Source organism: Zonotrichia leucophrys, chromosome 2, assembly GCF_028769735.1.
Source record: "Zonotrichia leucophrys gambelii isolate GWCS_2022_RI chromosome 2, RI_Zleu_2.0, whole genome shotgun sequence".
NCBI lineage: Eukaryota > Metazoa > Chordata > Aves > Passeriformes > Passerellidae > Zonotrichia > Zonotrichia leucophrys.
Genome location: NC_088171.1, coordinates 50,442,218 through 50,458,651, shown reverse-complemented (window position 1 = coordinate 50,458,651; position 16,434 = coordinate 50,442,218). Strand labels below are relative to the sequence as shown.

Here is a 16,434-nt window from a genome sequence, read left to right as displayed (position 1 = left end):
TGGCATTTCTTCACTAAGGCTAAAAGAACACCTTCCAGAAAAGTAGCATAATGGTCCAACATTTGTGGCTTGTTAAATTCACAACATTGAAGAAAATGACCTTAGTAATTATTGCAATACTACTATCCATTAAAGTCTGGCAGCAAATAGTTTTTCTTTTTAAGACACATCAGGTAATAATTTGTTATGGTGGTTTATCCTGACCAGCTTGGGCAGGTTCTAAAAAAGGAACAAACACCAAGTGTGTGGTTGCTCCAAAAAATCCTTTTTCCATTCTTCTCTCCTTCTTTTCCTCTTCCACTGAGAACAGACCAGAGGTCTGACCAGCCCTACCATCACATTATAGCCGGGTAACACAGAAATTAATCAATTAATTTATTATTAATAGGAGCAAAACGTAAAAGCGGAACAAATTGAAGGTGTGCTACTGAGCACACTGTGTCCTGCTGGTGTCTCCAAAAGATCTTTGTGATAAAAATGTACAGATTCTTTAGCTCTGAAAAGTTGAATATGCTAGACTGCAATTTCAAAAGGATGAAATCTTTTCTGTCTTCTATGTTCTTCTAGCATTCTTTTTTTCTTCTGCTTTCTGCACTGCTGGATTTTAGCATCCATGAGTCAATTGATTCTTCTAGCATCAGTATGTTCTTTCTTCTGATCTCTGCCAAAAGGCCCCTGGTTAGACTTTCTGCATTTCGATGTGCTGGTGGTGGTAGTGGTGGTAACAGTGATGTCTGGGCTGACACCTTCCATTTAGTTTATAAACAGAATTTTTCTGCTGCCTTTTTTTGAAAAACCACACTGCCAGAACAGCTGCAACCAGTAACAAGCAGAGAAGAATCACTATTACTGCTATGATAGCGCCTTTAGTGGACTTGGGACAATCCTCTCCCTCACATGGCTCAGAAGTGGGGCCAGGCTTTTCTCCAAGGCCCTGGGTGAGATTTTCTTGCTCAGCTAATTCCTGGGTCGCTGTGTCAGTAATGATGTCTGGAGCTGTTGCGGTGGTTGCTACTTGTTCTGGGTAGGTGGTTGTGTCTCTTGGTTCTGTGTGTGGAGCGTGATCAGAGGGGCTGACAGTCACAGAGGTCTCTGACATGGATGTTGTTAAGCTGCTGATGTCAAACAGCATTGTTGTAGTGGGCTCCTGAGTCACGGTTTCCAGAGATGTAGCCGGGTGTTCCCACAAAGCATCATCATAACCCCCGCTGATGCTGAAGCTCTCCAGACCACTCACTGGTGTAGGTGGCACCGCTGTCTCTTCAGCCCCTTCATCACCTGCCGCTGTTGTTGCTGCCACAATCTCTGTTAGACCTTCCTCTGGAGCTGGGCTGCCATTTCCTGATTTTCTTACTTCCACGTGATTTGGCTGGTCAGTCGTGAGGATGATGTCATCTTCTGTTCCCATGGAACCATCGACTTTATCACCCTCTTCATCATCCTCCACCACCTCTTGTGTTACTGGGTATCCATCCAACCATGACTCGTCAGTGATGGCAACCGCACCCATCGCTGTCTTTGTATCATTGGTTGTGAGGATGGGTCCAATGGGGAAATCCTCGCTGTCATAAAACATTTTGGCACCAGGTTCATCATAGACTGTCTTCACACCAATGTGGTTATCACCTTCAGAAAACTGTGCTTTAGTGGAATCATCTGTCTCTTTCTCTGGTTCGGGCCCACTGAAAGTTTCTGATGGAAACCAAAACAAGTTTTTTTGGCTGAGGAGTGACACGGGGGACTCAGTTGGTGCCCTGCTTCCCTTTTCAGCAATGTCTGTGTGCTGAGTAACCCCACTGGTACTCCCAGTTCTTCCTTCCTCTGAAGTTTTACTGAAGGAAAGCTGTATTTGGTCCTGCTCAGTTTCCTCTTTGCCATTGCTGTGGTCATTCTCAGCAACAGGTATTGATCTGTCATCGGGAAAGTTATCTTCATAGTCAATGTGTGCCTCGGTTTCATCTAGAAAAATTAAAAAAAAACCCTCATAAGCCAACATTTCATTCTCTGTCTAAGCACTGAGCTCATTTATTACAAGAATCCAAGAAGAGAGGTGCAATGTGAAGTGTCTTCTAGGCAGTATTTGTCATTCTGTGCTTATTTGAAAAGGGCACGGTCCTTGAGCTGATACTCAACTTCAAGGGTTTTGTTTAAAAAAATCACAATAGGTGTCAATGCTAACTGCTAATGTCTTACCTTTCCAGATTTAAAAATTAATATAAATAACTCACTGTCTGCAGTTAAGGACTTCCTTTCCTTATTGTTTTCTCAAACCTTTTCTTTCCCTAGTATGACTCTTTGCAAGATTTGAGGAAAAAATTTCCTCTTATTCAAGCAAGAAATGTGTGTGGAGAGAAAGATATAGCAAAAATTTAATCAATTACTGATTGGTAATAAAAAGAAATGCCTCAGACAAAACTAGAAGTTTTACAGCAACTTCATCCCTTTTGAGACAGATGATTTTAAAGAATTATGTTCAGTACCTTATGCTCAAGATATCAAGGCACGTTCTTATCAGTATCCTGCTTTTCTTCAAGCACCTTGGTGTTACGGTGGTACAATGCCTGGAGCCAGAACAGGATTTCTTATTTCTTAAGAGCTCTTCAGAGCTGGCTGAGGCAGACTCCACCACCAAGGCTGACACTGAGTTCTGCTTGTTTTCATCTGAAGAAAGCAAGGTGCACCCTGCAAGGCTGGAAAACTCTGTCTCAAACACTTAAAGCCTAACACCTAGTTAACATGATAATCCTGTCTGTCAGTAATCAACTCTCGGGCTTCCAATTTTAGGGAATTAAATGTTGCCACTGAGAAAAGAGAAAAAAACGAGCACAGAACAAAACTGGTAAAAAAACTGAGTGCAGCAGTGGGGTAGACTCATTACAAAGCTTGAGCTTGATTTAGAAATACTCAGCAGACCTACCACTGATAGCAAAATAGACTTGACTCAAAGCACAAAGCTAAATGTTTGAATTTGAATGGAATAGTGCATTGTACTTAATATTTCTTCCACTATTCTAAAGCCTTAGCTCAATGAAAAAATTTCCAAACTAGACAGAGTGGTTGATTTTCAGTTCACACAAATTTTACTCCATAGAAAGTTGATGTAATTTCTGAGATTTATGCTGGCATTAAAAGTAATAAAAAATAGTGCCTTGGGATATGGAAAATAAACTGAATCATGGTGAGAATTTTTCTTTTTAAGAGGGTGTTTAGTCTTTTATGAAGACAGTGAAGGAATAGACCTGGCATGACATGGGAAACAAGGAATTAATAGGAGAACCTGTTTTACAGATCACTGCATTTGTAAACCCTTATCGTCTTTTGCCTTTTTACAGTCAACCGATTTTGAATTACATTTTCATCTGGGGCCCACCTCAATTTCCGCCTGAGTCACATTCTCCTTGGAGACTGCTTCCCAGACTTCTGGCAGAGCCATATTTGGTCTGCTCTTCAGAAAGATTAGAAATATTGTCAAACCAGTCTGACCAAAACCACTTAGCCGTGATACAGCTCACACCAGTTCACTTTTTTGCCAGAACAGCTTAAGCCAGGTGCCAAAATAGAATGAGCATTAGCAAAAGGTATTTTCCTTGGAATAGTATCTGGGTCTACCAGAAACCAAGGCAGTTGTGCTAAGGAAACCCAAATGTGTGTCCCAAAAAGCCTGCAGAGAGTTAATGCCTCTGTGAAAGCTATCATGCTGTAGAGCTGGACGTTCTTAGCAGGTCCTCTCATCTCACAGCAAGTGCCAACAGCAGACCCCTCTCCCTCCTGGTCCAGTGTTCTCATCTGCCTGTGTAATCCTCCAGATCCTCCCCATCCTCTCCAAAGCATGAAAAAACTTCTGTCTCATTCAAGGATGATTTAACAGTCAGGGGAATAAAACTCTTAGAGTGGAAATCTTCCTGGTAGGCCTCTCACTTTTCTAATTAATCCTGAAATCTTTTCCAATAGTATTTCAGACTTGCAAATGTATGGAGGATAACTCTGAATACCAGGGCACTTTAGCAACATATTCATGAAGCTCTGCATGGCCCTATCCATCACAATGCAGCATATCTACTGACAGCCAAACATTAGTCTCACTTCGTCCCTTCTCTTGCTTTCACTTTAGAGTTTTTCTACCTGGCTGGCACTTTCTTTGCATGAAAATGGTGCCTCAAACTATTACATCCTCTAATAATCCAGACTCCTGCTAGAAGCTGATACCTGGCATGCCTGCTTCACTAAAGTTCAGTGTGTTTGAGGAGAGCCTATAGGTGTCTGTGACATGTCCATGAACTGGAACATCACAATGTGAGGAGTCACCGTTTACCAACCGTTATGGTAATTGTGTTATTTTTGTAATTGAATCATCGCAACAGTCTTTCCTCACCTCTGTGTCTCTTGTAACCTCTCTTTTTGCCACTCATTCACTTTCCACACTAGAGTAATCCAGCTGAGGTTCAAACAGTAATTTTTATGTTGTAGTGAGCAGGCACACACATCTGCACACACAAATTACATCCACATGCTTGTGTTGTTTCCTCCAGACCTATTTTTTAGTTAGCAGTGTGAATGGGCAGCTAGTATTCATCTCATTGACCAGTATGTGTGAGTGGGTCATTGATGAATGCTTAACAACTGTTGTAACAGGCTTTTTAGAGATTTTGAAGCTCTTTTCCTTCAGTGTTTCTCCTGCCTTGTGGTTTCAGCACTTAGGAGAAGATCCTATGGAGGCACATCAGGAAAAAGCACATGCTTCTAAGAAAGTGCAAATCCTCAGTCTATCAGAACATATTAAAGGTTTGTTGAGCCATCAATAGAGTCTCCATCAAACATGCTGCCTTTGGGCATGATCCTGCCTGTAGAGAAATGAATTGGTGTTTTCTTAATGCAGAGCTGGGGGAAGAAAAAGCCCATTGTAGTCTAAAGAGATCCCGAGATTGGAGCTCATTATGCACTGCTCGTCACCACATAAGGGAGTCTTGTTCCCTCTCACAATCAGATTGTGGCCCAAGTTGTAAAGCTGCTCTAACATATTTTCATATTCAATCTCCCCTATTTGTAGAGTTTATAGCAGAGACTATCAACATAACTAATGTTAGCTTACGGGATGCCAAAATGAAAGCAACTATTGAGCTCTCTAACCATCAAAGGAAACACAGACGCCCTTACTCTGGGGTTTGATTTATATGATCCTGGATTGACTTACACAGTAATAATACTCTATTCTTTCTTTCCGGGCCTCAGACCTTCAAATGGGACTTGGACTCAGTATTTAGTGACTCTGTGTTACCATGACAATATTTTAAGTCCACCATAAGTTTGATTTTCTGGGAACAGTTTGCACAGCTTTTTGCTCACTGCACTCCTTTTTGCTCACCTCCTCAGCACTTTCCTGAACTTCCCAGTTCCCTAAATTTTAGTGTTGGTACTGAAGAGCAACAACAAACCTGATTCAGCTCCACCTCTTATCCAAGTAGTTGTAACTGTTATTTATATATATATTTTTTTAACTGCTAGCAATTGATTTTAAAGTGATTGCATCTTTCTTTCTATCTAGGCAGGTCTGGTTTTATGAAGAGCCAGCCTTGAAATTAATTTATCCAAGATCAAAATCTTTCTATATTTGGTCGTTGTTGCACCTTGACCGTATCATCTTCCGGCAGACTCAAGGATCAGTGAGTTTTAATTCACTGTCTGAGAGATTACTGAGTCTGAAATGAGAACTTTACAGCAGGAGATGCTGAAATGACATACCACCAAAGATGTGAAGCTCAGTTAAAAGGTAAAATCCTTTTAATTATTAATTAATCCTGCTTGGGAAGCATCCAGTTCTGTAGAGCTCTCATCTCCTTCAGTTTTTGATCCTAATGTGAAAACAGTAACCAAACACAGAGACAGGCAAAAACCAAGAGCCTGGTCTTCCACACTCTGGGATCAGTTGATTTTTTTTCTTCTAGATAGTATATTGGTATCCAAGCTCTATTTTGAGTGTTGCTATTTTGGGCAACCATAAAACGCACTGCTTATTTTATGGGTGTATTTTTGGAGTACAGGAAATTGAAACCTGATTCTATATAGACCATCATTATAAATATTTGTACTCTATAAAACATCTTTAGTCTAAGAATCTCAAAGTAGCTACAGCAAACATTAAAAGACAGCATCTGTCTTTAAGGATGGGAAGGAAAGGAGCATGTACATTGAATTGCCTAAGATAAGTCATATTTGTGAGCTACAGCACCTCAAAGAATTATCCATTTATTTTGGATCAGGCACACAAATTTCTCTGTAGTTGACCACAGTATGCTAAGCAGAGATTGTGCCTTTTGTCTTTTACAATAGCTATAAGAAAGAGGATAACTTTTATTCCAGCAGAAAGCCTGCTAATATAAATAAATAACCCATCAATTTTTTTTTTCAACTTATTCCATTTGGCAGAATCCATTCATGCCAGATCAATACTTTACATTAATCTAATACAACCCCTCAGTGACAGGCCTGAAAAGGGAACCAAAGTTTGTCATAACAATTGTTTTGACAGGCCACAGACATATTTGTTGCTGATTATATTTGTCTGTCACAACTCTTCCTCTGCACTCACAGAATGAACAAAAAAAAAAGCATTCTCAAATAAGATCAAAAGCCAGAGACATTTTGTTTGACTCCCCACATTAAAAATAAAAAAACCAAAAATAAATGGTGCTAGCTAGTCATGCTTACAGACCACATGAATGTGAGCCAATATAATTCTTGAAAACTCTGGAAGTAATGAGAGTTGTTGAGCCAGGCAACAAGCCTGGTAGCTGCAGATTAAGTGGTCAAAGTCAGCCAAATCCTCCTTACACTGAATCTGAAGGATGGTCCTCAGTCTGGAAAAGCTGGACTACCTCAGAACACACTAGCTGTGTATCCAAGGGATGTCTTGGAGAGATTCCTTAGATGTGTAGAAGATATGGACTCTCCTGCCACAAGCATATAGCTGGGAAAACCCAAATAATCCAGGGAAAATGACAGATACATGACATTCTTCTGAGCCAGTTTCAGGGCAGAGATGGAACATGATTTCCCAGCCATCTCATCTACCCTCCCTTTGAGGAAGCAAACCCTAGAGAATGCAGCCTAATGCAGTCCAGCCCTGACCCCTGCCACTCAAGTATTGGTATTAATGCTTCTGATATTGAGCTCATGGTTTATTTTGGGAAAAAAACAAACAAATGTCATTTAGCAATTGTCAGTTTAATCTCTGTGCTTGCAGGACAGCCACAGCATGGCACATATGCATCTGCTTTCAGACCTTACTACAATGTTCTTCAGGATATATTTTGTGAAGCAAATGCATTCTCTCCACAGAAATTAAAAAAAAACCCAAACCCAAAATCCATGTATTTCCCTGTTCTCTCCTTAAGGTTGCTTTGTTGGGCTAAATATCCCTGTGCTTTCAGCTAGAACACAGTGCCTTTCCATCACAAGGAATTACAGGAAACAGAGTCACTTTTTCTCTTAAAAAGCATCTTAATTAAAAATTGCTGTCTATTACCTGGTGTGCACAATGTACATTACAGCCATTTGTAATGTACTACTTTCCTAATTTCCATCATATTTCATTGTATCCAGAATCTACTTAAATTTCCATCATACTTTACTGCATGTGAAATCCACTTAATATAAGTCCAAAATTATTTTGTTCAGTTATTCCCATAGCCACGGTTTGCCATGTATTTTGCATTATGTGACTATTTGATTATATACATATTTTAAAAATTTTAATTTGCAAATCTGCTGACTGTGTGGCTGTACATTTATATCCCAGGTGCCAGAATGGACTGTATCTCTTCTTGCAGGATCAAAACAGAGAGGAAAGATGATCACAAAGAGACTTCAAAGAACATTTAACTGCTATATTTAGACACTGCTATGATGATAGTTCTGTGACTCCATATTTGCTCTGCATGAGCAACTGGGAATGTAAAGCCAGTCTGATGCTTTTCCACAAACAAGAAAAGCATGCAATTATTGCTGTTTATTCTGATATTCTGCCTGGACAGCTGGGTATTATAATGGGGCAGTTACCAAGTAGAATGATGTTACTCAAGGTGTAACATCCACAAATCCCAGCAAGCTTTATGAAATTGGATAAATGTCGTCACTCTTCCACAGATGAGGTGGAGTAAGCAGGATAAGGCAGTGACTTGTCCCTAGCCTCAGAGACACTGCAAGATGTAGGAACTGGCCTTCTATCTCTCAGTGCTCTGACCAGAGCTTTTTCCTGTGGCCCCCTTTTGTTGGAGTAAGAGCATCGGGACCATTTTACGCTTCCCAGTTGCTCACCCAGCACAGATGCAGAGCAAGGGCACTGTATCATCTTACCAGGCTCTAAACATAGCACTTAAATGTTCACTGGAGTGGCTGCATGAACATCTTTCCATTGATGTCAGCCAGCCAGGACAGAAGTGGTCCAGTCTGCCAACAGGAATATAAATTCTCCAATAAGTCCCATCATTAACCCTCATGGTAGGGAAGGTGCTCTCTTGCCTCAAAGCACTTAAAAATCAGTCTGTGTGCTGACTTCTGGAGTACTTAATAATTGTTGTCCTCTCTCCCATGACCCCAAAATATCAGTCAACTCTAAATCAGGTTCCTTTTAATTAAATTTTCTTTTTTGTTGTTGTTCTTTTTCACTGGATTCTTACTTTTTAAAAAATAATGAAACCTAGTATCACACATTTTAATAATCCTGTAAAGTCTTCTTTCTTAAGGAATTATGATCAGGAGGATTAAATACATAATTATTACTTGAACAATTATTGTATTTTCTGTCCCATGTCCTTAAAACATTTTAAAAACATTAATCAGAGGAAGCCCCCCAGCATGAAGTCTACATTTAAATAATTTTTAAAATCATAATCTACAATATCACATCTGCTCCCAAGTTTCAGTGTTGATGTTTGTGATTTTACAGCCATGCTTTCCTATTTTTTAAAAAAATATTTTCCTCTCCCCTTCAGCTGTGTGAAAGGCTCGGGAAAAACAGGAGAAATAGATTATTTATCCAGAGAAAACAGTGAAACACAGACAACTTAAATGGCCTGATTCTTTCCCTTCCTTATTTTGCTGTAACACAGCTTTATGTCTGTGTGTGATGAAGATAGCATTTCCATTAACCTCAGTAAAGGAAAAGAATTATCAATTTGGTGCAGATTATAGGGGATTCAGACCCACTGGGTAAGTTGAAGATGTTCCTGCTTATTGTAGGGGGGTTGGATCAGATGACTTTGAAGGTTCTTTGCAACCCAAACTGTTCTATGATCAGATACAAATATTTATTTCTTTCCTTTTTCCCTCCACGTTCTTCTTCTATGTCCTGCATTGTTTTGCATAATCATCTGAACTGCTGTTTGTAAAACAGTTTTGGAAGCTGAAACAGTTGAGAAAAATGCTGGGGCTTTTATTCTTTGTTTTTTTGTGTATCTATACTTGTTGGATGGGTTTGAGAATCTGGTTCCCTAGTGCACAGACATGACCTATTTCTACGAAGAACAAGTTTGACCTTTTCTCATGATTATCCACTGCCTGATGGTATATTCATGAGTAAAAATAACTCCTTGCAAGCCTCCAGACATTAAGGGATATATAGGTTCTGAAATGGATATACTAACTCCAGCCCATACAGATAGCTCAGCTACCCAACAGCTGCTCATTCCTTTGCTTAAAATTTATCTGTTTTGCCAGAAACCTTACTTAAAAGATGTGATAGCCTTCTCAAAAAAGTACTAAAATTTTGTGATGACCATTTTTAAATACTGGGAAAAATGGTGGGTTTATGCATTGAACAAGGTAACATGAGAAAGCAGAATTCAGATTACATGTAGGTCTGAACTCATGGTACTGTTCAGCCTATGTTTAAAGAAGGGGAAAGTTAAAAGACTGCTGTAGAATTTAACTAACACATAAAGGTGGTTTTTATTGAGGGTTTAAATTAAGGAAATGCCATTTTACAATTTGCTTGGGGGTTTTGTGGTTTGGTCTTTTTTTTTTTTTGAAAAATCTTTTCTCGAGTCAAGTCATTTGGTAAGAAAACCCACTTTCACTTTTTTTAATGGAGTAAATATCTGGGCAACTACTCTTGCGTTTGCAGACAAAAATCCTGGAGGCATGGTGCAAGATAGAAAGCATTTGCCTGTTTATTGGGGCAGATTAAGAAGAGTTTTTTGGCTGGGCTGACCTTTGACGCAGGCCTGGACCTGGCCATACCACTCGCCGCAGCTGTCGCAGAGCAGCGTGAACGCCGACTCCTTGTTGCCCATGGCATAGCCCTGGGCACAGACGTACAGCAGCTCGTCCCCCATGTCAAAGCCAGTGTGGCCGTGCAGGATGGTGTGGGGGAAGGATGGTGGGTCCCCACAGGGCTTGTCTGGAAGGAAAAAAGAGATGACATTGTAAAGACTTCACAATAGTCTTTTAGTGCCGTGCTAAGAGCAGTGCTAAGAGTTTTCCTGAGGATGAACTTATACACGTCCACAGAAGCTGTACATCTCATCTGTTTCATGCCCTTATGTCCTTTCACAATTATTTCCAGCTGTAATTACCCATTACAGCTGGAAGATAAAAACTGGGCTATAATTGCGATGCCACTGCCGTGATGGTCCACTACCGTCTGACAGTCATGCATTTAGAAGGGCCTTGTTTCAAACAAGGCAGGGTGCCAGATCACAGCTGTCTTCCCTGCCTGATTCTACAAAAGTTAACAAGAGCTTGGGCAGGTTGGGACTTGAATGCAACAATTTGGACACAGTCATTTTTCTTAACCACAGAAATGCTGGTGGGATTGTTTAAGACCAGCGCTTTCATCTCTTCTACACGGTAGGAAACCAGCAGAGGCCGAGCAATGGCCCAATCCGCACTCACAGAAAGAAGAGGTCCAGGTGAACACCACTCAGTTTTCAGACTATCTCTAATCTTCCACTCTTTCTCAAATCAGGGATCTTCCCAGATATTCAAATCTCACTTTTCAGGGTAGAGACACCCTAAAATAAATAGTGACTTCAGCTTAAGAACACCCAGGGGTAACATAGCTCTGCTGTCTATGAGAATGTGAAGAGCTAAATTTATAGCAGGGCATAAAACTCAAAAAGATGTTTGATAGTATTTTTGCTGACAGCATTAGAAGCCAGGGAGAAAAATTACTATGAGCGAAATCAAAACTGGTTTTTGTTGCATTAAAGAAGTGTGGAGAGGAGGCAGGTTGACAGCTGACAGCTGCCACCATCAGTGTAAACTGAATTTTAATTCTCTTTTTCAGGTTTGAATGATGTTGGCCATTGTTAACAAGGTAGATCAAGATTTTCTAGAGAACTTTTGAGCATTGTGGATTCTCTTTCCTCAAAGACCTTCTTCCCTGTCAAGAGTTCTTCACAAGGGGTTTGCAGTGTCCCTTATTCCTCCATGTTTTTTACAGCCCTTTTTGGAATAGGTGCCTCTTGGTTACAGAAAAACAAAACAAACAAACAAAAATATAATGCAAGAACATGGATTTTACCAAGAAACCCAAGGGCAAAGACTGCAGTGTTGGTACAAATTATCACTTCTATGTTCTTTCTCAAATCTGGGAATTTTTTCCAGTGGCTCTACAACCCTATTGACTGTGCTAGAAAAAAATCAGCTGTTTCTCTTTACTTTGTCTAGAAGATCCAAAACCTTCTTTTGTCCAGATACAGAACAACCAAGATTAAAAGGCTGTGAGTTCTGGTAATTATATGGGATAAGGGAAACATGGGGCTAGGTCTATGTTTTAGTATTGATCTCTCCTGTTGAAATAGTTTGCTTTGGTACAAAAACTTGATTGTTTACCTGGTAAAGCAAAGATGATGTTCCTTGAAAAAGCTTTTGTTTGGAAGCTGAAAAGACTCCAAGACAATGTTCCTAAGCATGCAGAAGAAGAAACATCTTCAAAGAGCATCCTTGCTATTTTGCTAGAGTCTACTTTTAGGGCATCATCACCATAAGATCTTGCAAGCAAGACAAGTGTTTCATTGACACAAGTTCATGTTCTGGGTTTTTCAATGGGCAATAGGCTTGACAGAAAAGCCTTTTCAATCTCCCCTCTGCAAAAACTCATGCTTTCCTGCTTTTGCCCAGGGACATTTTTGAAAAACACTTGTGAGTCTCAGGCTGCAGCTTTTCCCATCGTCTACCCACTTCTGACTCAGGCATAGGTAAATACATGCTTATTTAGAAATATGATGTATTTATTTTTGCCAGTCATTTACCTTGTAGTGTAATGAAAATCCTATGATAAACATCCACACTGTGTGAAAGTTCCTTTGGATCGGGCTTTTGGAAATTGTCTGAGAGACCTGATTAACCATTTCTCAACTTGGTATACTGAAAAATATCTGCCACTAATATCAGGGACATGCTACTGAAGTCAAACTTTGAAGCTTGTTCTCTGTACTGTACACACACAGAGGCATATATATATATATATATATATATATACCGTCTAACACCTTCAGAAGTTAGTGGGAGTTATGCACACACACACTGACAGAAAAAACAAGCTTTTGAGGCTACACAAAGCTCACTTTATATAGAATCTTATGGAGGTTTGACATCCGAGGAAGTGAGGAGCAGTTAGCAGCTAATGCCTTTCCTGTGAACTGGCCGGATGAACGGAGATTGATGTGGATGAAAGGTATAAAAAATTATTTTATTGCCTCATAGGAAGGCTACAGAGCCTTGCGTTTCGTGTACTTTATTTATGTAGCTACTTCCATCCCTACAAATGGGAGCTGTATATCTGTTCTGATGAAAGTATTGATCCCAAGGCTGTATGGGCTGTATGGAACAATTACACATCAGAGAGTATTCTTATCTACAAAACGTTGCTTCTTAATCCTGTTGCCAGAGGAAGCAGAAAAGCAACACATTAGTTAACTATGGCAAACACATTCAAAAAGCGCATTATAACCTTCCAGGAAAGAGGAAAGCCAAAGGGATCTTTACAGTAAAATTTGACAACAGACTCCGTAACAGAATTATGAACCCCTGAAAGAGAGATCTGGCTGATGCATGAGCAGAAAGAAAAGCAGAGATTTTAAAGATGTTCATGGACTGACACTGTGTGGGGAACTCTTGACTCTCTCACCTGAGACTTTGTAAGGTCATGCATGGTGACAGCATGTGAGTGACAGCATGGACAAGCATAAGTGAAAGCTGATACACTGCAAAGACAAACTCAAGTTCCTACATCCATTTTGCTGCTGTCCTCTCCTGCATAAAATGTACAGGAATTTTCCAGGTTACAGCATCTTATGGCTCCTCATCCTGCTGCAGTCTCAGTTGCTATGACAATTCCTGCTCAGCCTTTTGCCAAACCTGTTCTTTCTGGCACACGTACAGAAGTGACACTGGCACAGCAACTCATCACACCGAGGCACTTCTGGGGACAGGCCCCATGTTTTTGTGTGCAGCCTTTGTACCAGGGGCTGGAAGAGCATGGGCTTATTTCGAACAACAGTGTGTGCTCAGTGCTGGCACTGAGGCCATTTTCTTGCTGGAGGAGAGGAGGCAGATCTGGGCCACGGAGCGTGACAGAGGGTGTGTTGGCAGCAGCCTGTCATGCAGAGGAACAGTAGTGCTCTTTGTTGAGGTGACCACAGGGGCTGCCTGCAGAGCTGCTGTTGGGTAGATGAGGGCTGGCTCCTCCATCCATCTGGAGCACTGATTTTTCCCTCATCTGTCCTCCCACAAACCTGCATATTTTCTTGCTACTGGCTGAACGATTAGCCCAAGTCATGGTTCCCAGTAAAAAAGCTGGATCTGCTTGATACTCAAGGGCCATCCAGCAGAACATCAAGCAGGTCCCGTGCTCTGCCTGCTTATGTCCAAGATCATACCTTAAAACTGAACACTTGGAATTGGTTTCTGGACATCGTGACCCTTCCAGAATTTTCTACATGTTGACATTGAGGTCAAACAGATAACAAGCCTCCATATATTGATAACTGACCTCCAATAAGAGAGGGTGGATTGAGCTTCAGAGCAAGACAGCACAGCACAGATATAAGGAAATTAGTTAAAGTTCACAGGAGGTCCTCACATCAGCGGTAATTTAGCACAGATTGTGTCCTGGAGTGAAAGTCACCATACAGTCAAGAAAGAGCTCAATATACATGTGCAGAGTCAACATCTGGTAAATGCATGGGAATAAGTGGCACAGCAAAGATATATATGGGTGTTGAGCACAGATATGTTAGGGCTAGTGACAGCTGTGGTTACAGACATCTTAGAGACTCAGTAACTATTTTTTACATGAGACTAAAGAGATCTCCTGTTAATTGAGTTAGCACATGCAGTAATGATTGGCTTTTAGGAAAAATATCTCCTCAGAATAGTAACTTTAAACCCAGAACACATGTGGAAGGGATTTTGTGACAGGTGATTTCTGGCAAAGAGTTGGCATGTGTCATTTTAAGAACATAGCAATTCTCCTCCCCAGTCCAGATTACACCAGAAGCATCTCCTTTATCTGAACTATAAGCATTCCACTAGTCTGCAAAGATTTTTTTGAGATGCCTTGATAAAATACTGTCTACAGAAAGGATAGCCTAAGATCAATGCAAAAAAATCAACATGAAGAAGATGCAGACTGCAGCTTCCACACCACCTGGCAGAACCAGGAATTTACTGAAATCTGATTATCTAGAATTGCTGCTTTAACTGTGCACCACACTCTGAAAGCTGATATGATACATCCCCTTTGACATAAAACATCTCCCATTACAACCACTCAATTCAGTGGAGCTTTTCCAGAGAGGCCACTGGAATTTTTAGGATGTCATCTTGTCATTAAGAAATTAGAAAATGCAACTCCTAACAGTCAAACCTGTGAATGAGATGAGTGAGGATGTTTATTTTGCTTCTTGATTGCGGAGACCCTAAAGTGTATGGAATTTTTCTGTTTGGATAGAAGCACTGAGTATGAAGAGTCAAAACTCAATTATAGCCAATGTAAATGTTGCTTGTAAGCTACCAATGCTAGGATGCCAATGCCTCTGACATCAGACAGTGTCACCCTGGTTTTTTAAGATTTTCTAAGCCTTCTGATGTTGACATTCTTGTGAACTTTCTCACACACTTTCTGTAAATAACTCATTGTTTTGCATTCCTTTGTGGAGGAGGAGAGAGTTGATAGACTGTTGGCTTGACCAGTGTCATTGGAGAGGTGTCACTGTCACCCTCCAATCCGCTGAAACTTTTGTAAAACTATGAATGTTGGAGTCAGAAAATAAACTACCCTTTTTTTCCTTTCACCTTGAAAACAGTAGTGTGCTTTTGTTCTTTCATGTCCTATGACACGAAAGACAAGACAGGACTTGTGGGACTTTATTAGTTCAAGGTACATCACCAGAGAAGTGGGAATTAACTGTCAGCTATATACAAAGCCATGAAAAATAAAGCTGTAGCACTAAAAACATTATATCTACAACAAAGCATGACAAATACAAAGAAGTAGTTCAAATATTACACAAAGCAAACTGTGGTTTGATTGCTCTTGTAAAGTACAGTTCGTGAATTTGCTGTAAAGAATACACTGATTTCTTTTTTTTTCTTACTGCTGAAAAAGGCTAACTAAAATATGTATACAAGCCATCAAGCTTTGATGGATATCTGGAGCCAGCAGTCATATTTTAAAAACTTTGATTTGCATTTATGCTGTACTCTACTACAAGTTGCTGCCTGTTTAGTTTTCTTGTGGTGGCAGCAAATCAAAGCCTTATGGAACAGATCTTATTTGTTGCCTGTAAATAACAGTGGGTCACTGAAAGAAAGAACCACTAAAACCTGGGGGTTATTAACAAAGAGATTTTTCCTTTGCTGCAGGAAAAAAATAAGAAAGAAAACAAAAAAGATTATATATATTCATATTGAATTGATTGGTATGTGTTATTACAAAAAATAAGGCAGGAAAAAATTCAGTTTTCTGATTTTCTTGTTTTACCTACTTTATACTTTAAGGTATTTTCTTATGAACTCTGATAGAGATACACACTCTGGGTGCCAGATCTAACTTAGGTGTGATACTGCATTTTCAAAATTGGCTGAATCTAATATATTTTTAGACATTTTTTGGCACTCAGGGCCTAAAAGGGAAATGTTCTCAGCATATCCTGAGCTGGTACAGAGTTGCTTTAGACTTGCTGACTCTAATGGCTGCATAAAACATGTGTTTATGAGAAGCTGAGAAGACACATTTCTCTGTACTGTACAAACTGCAGCGATACTCAGAGCATTCATGAAACATTACAGCTACGTCTTTCCTTGTCAAACAGAGCCCTTAGAATCAATTCCCCATAAAAGATGACTCAGTCTCAACAATTGCTGTGATTCCTCTGTGTGTACAGATCAAAATCCATTTCAGAAACAAACCAAAAAACTGTCTCTCTCTTC

The 16,434-nt window shown here is 40.1% G+C and overlaps 1 protein-coding gene across 1 annotated transcript in view; it reads right to left on the bottom strand.

Annotated features, from left to right (window-relative positions):
• Nucleotides 1-679: 679 nt before the first annotated feature.
• SUSD5 (sushi domain containing 5) overlaps nt 680-16,434 on the bottom strand; it is a 39,874-nt gene continuing 24,119 nt past the window's right edge. The window contains exons 5-6 of the mRNA XM_064703377.1: nt 10,208-10,396; nt 680-1,959 (exon numbers count right to left, since the gene is read on the bottom strand). Coding sequence (XP_064559447.1) covers nt 680-1,959; nt 10,208-10,396 — 1,469 coding nt within the window. The remainder of the gene's footprint in view (nt 1,960-10,207; nt 10,397-16,434) is intronic.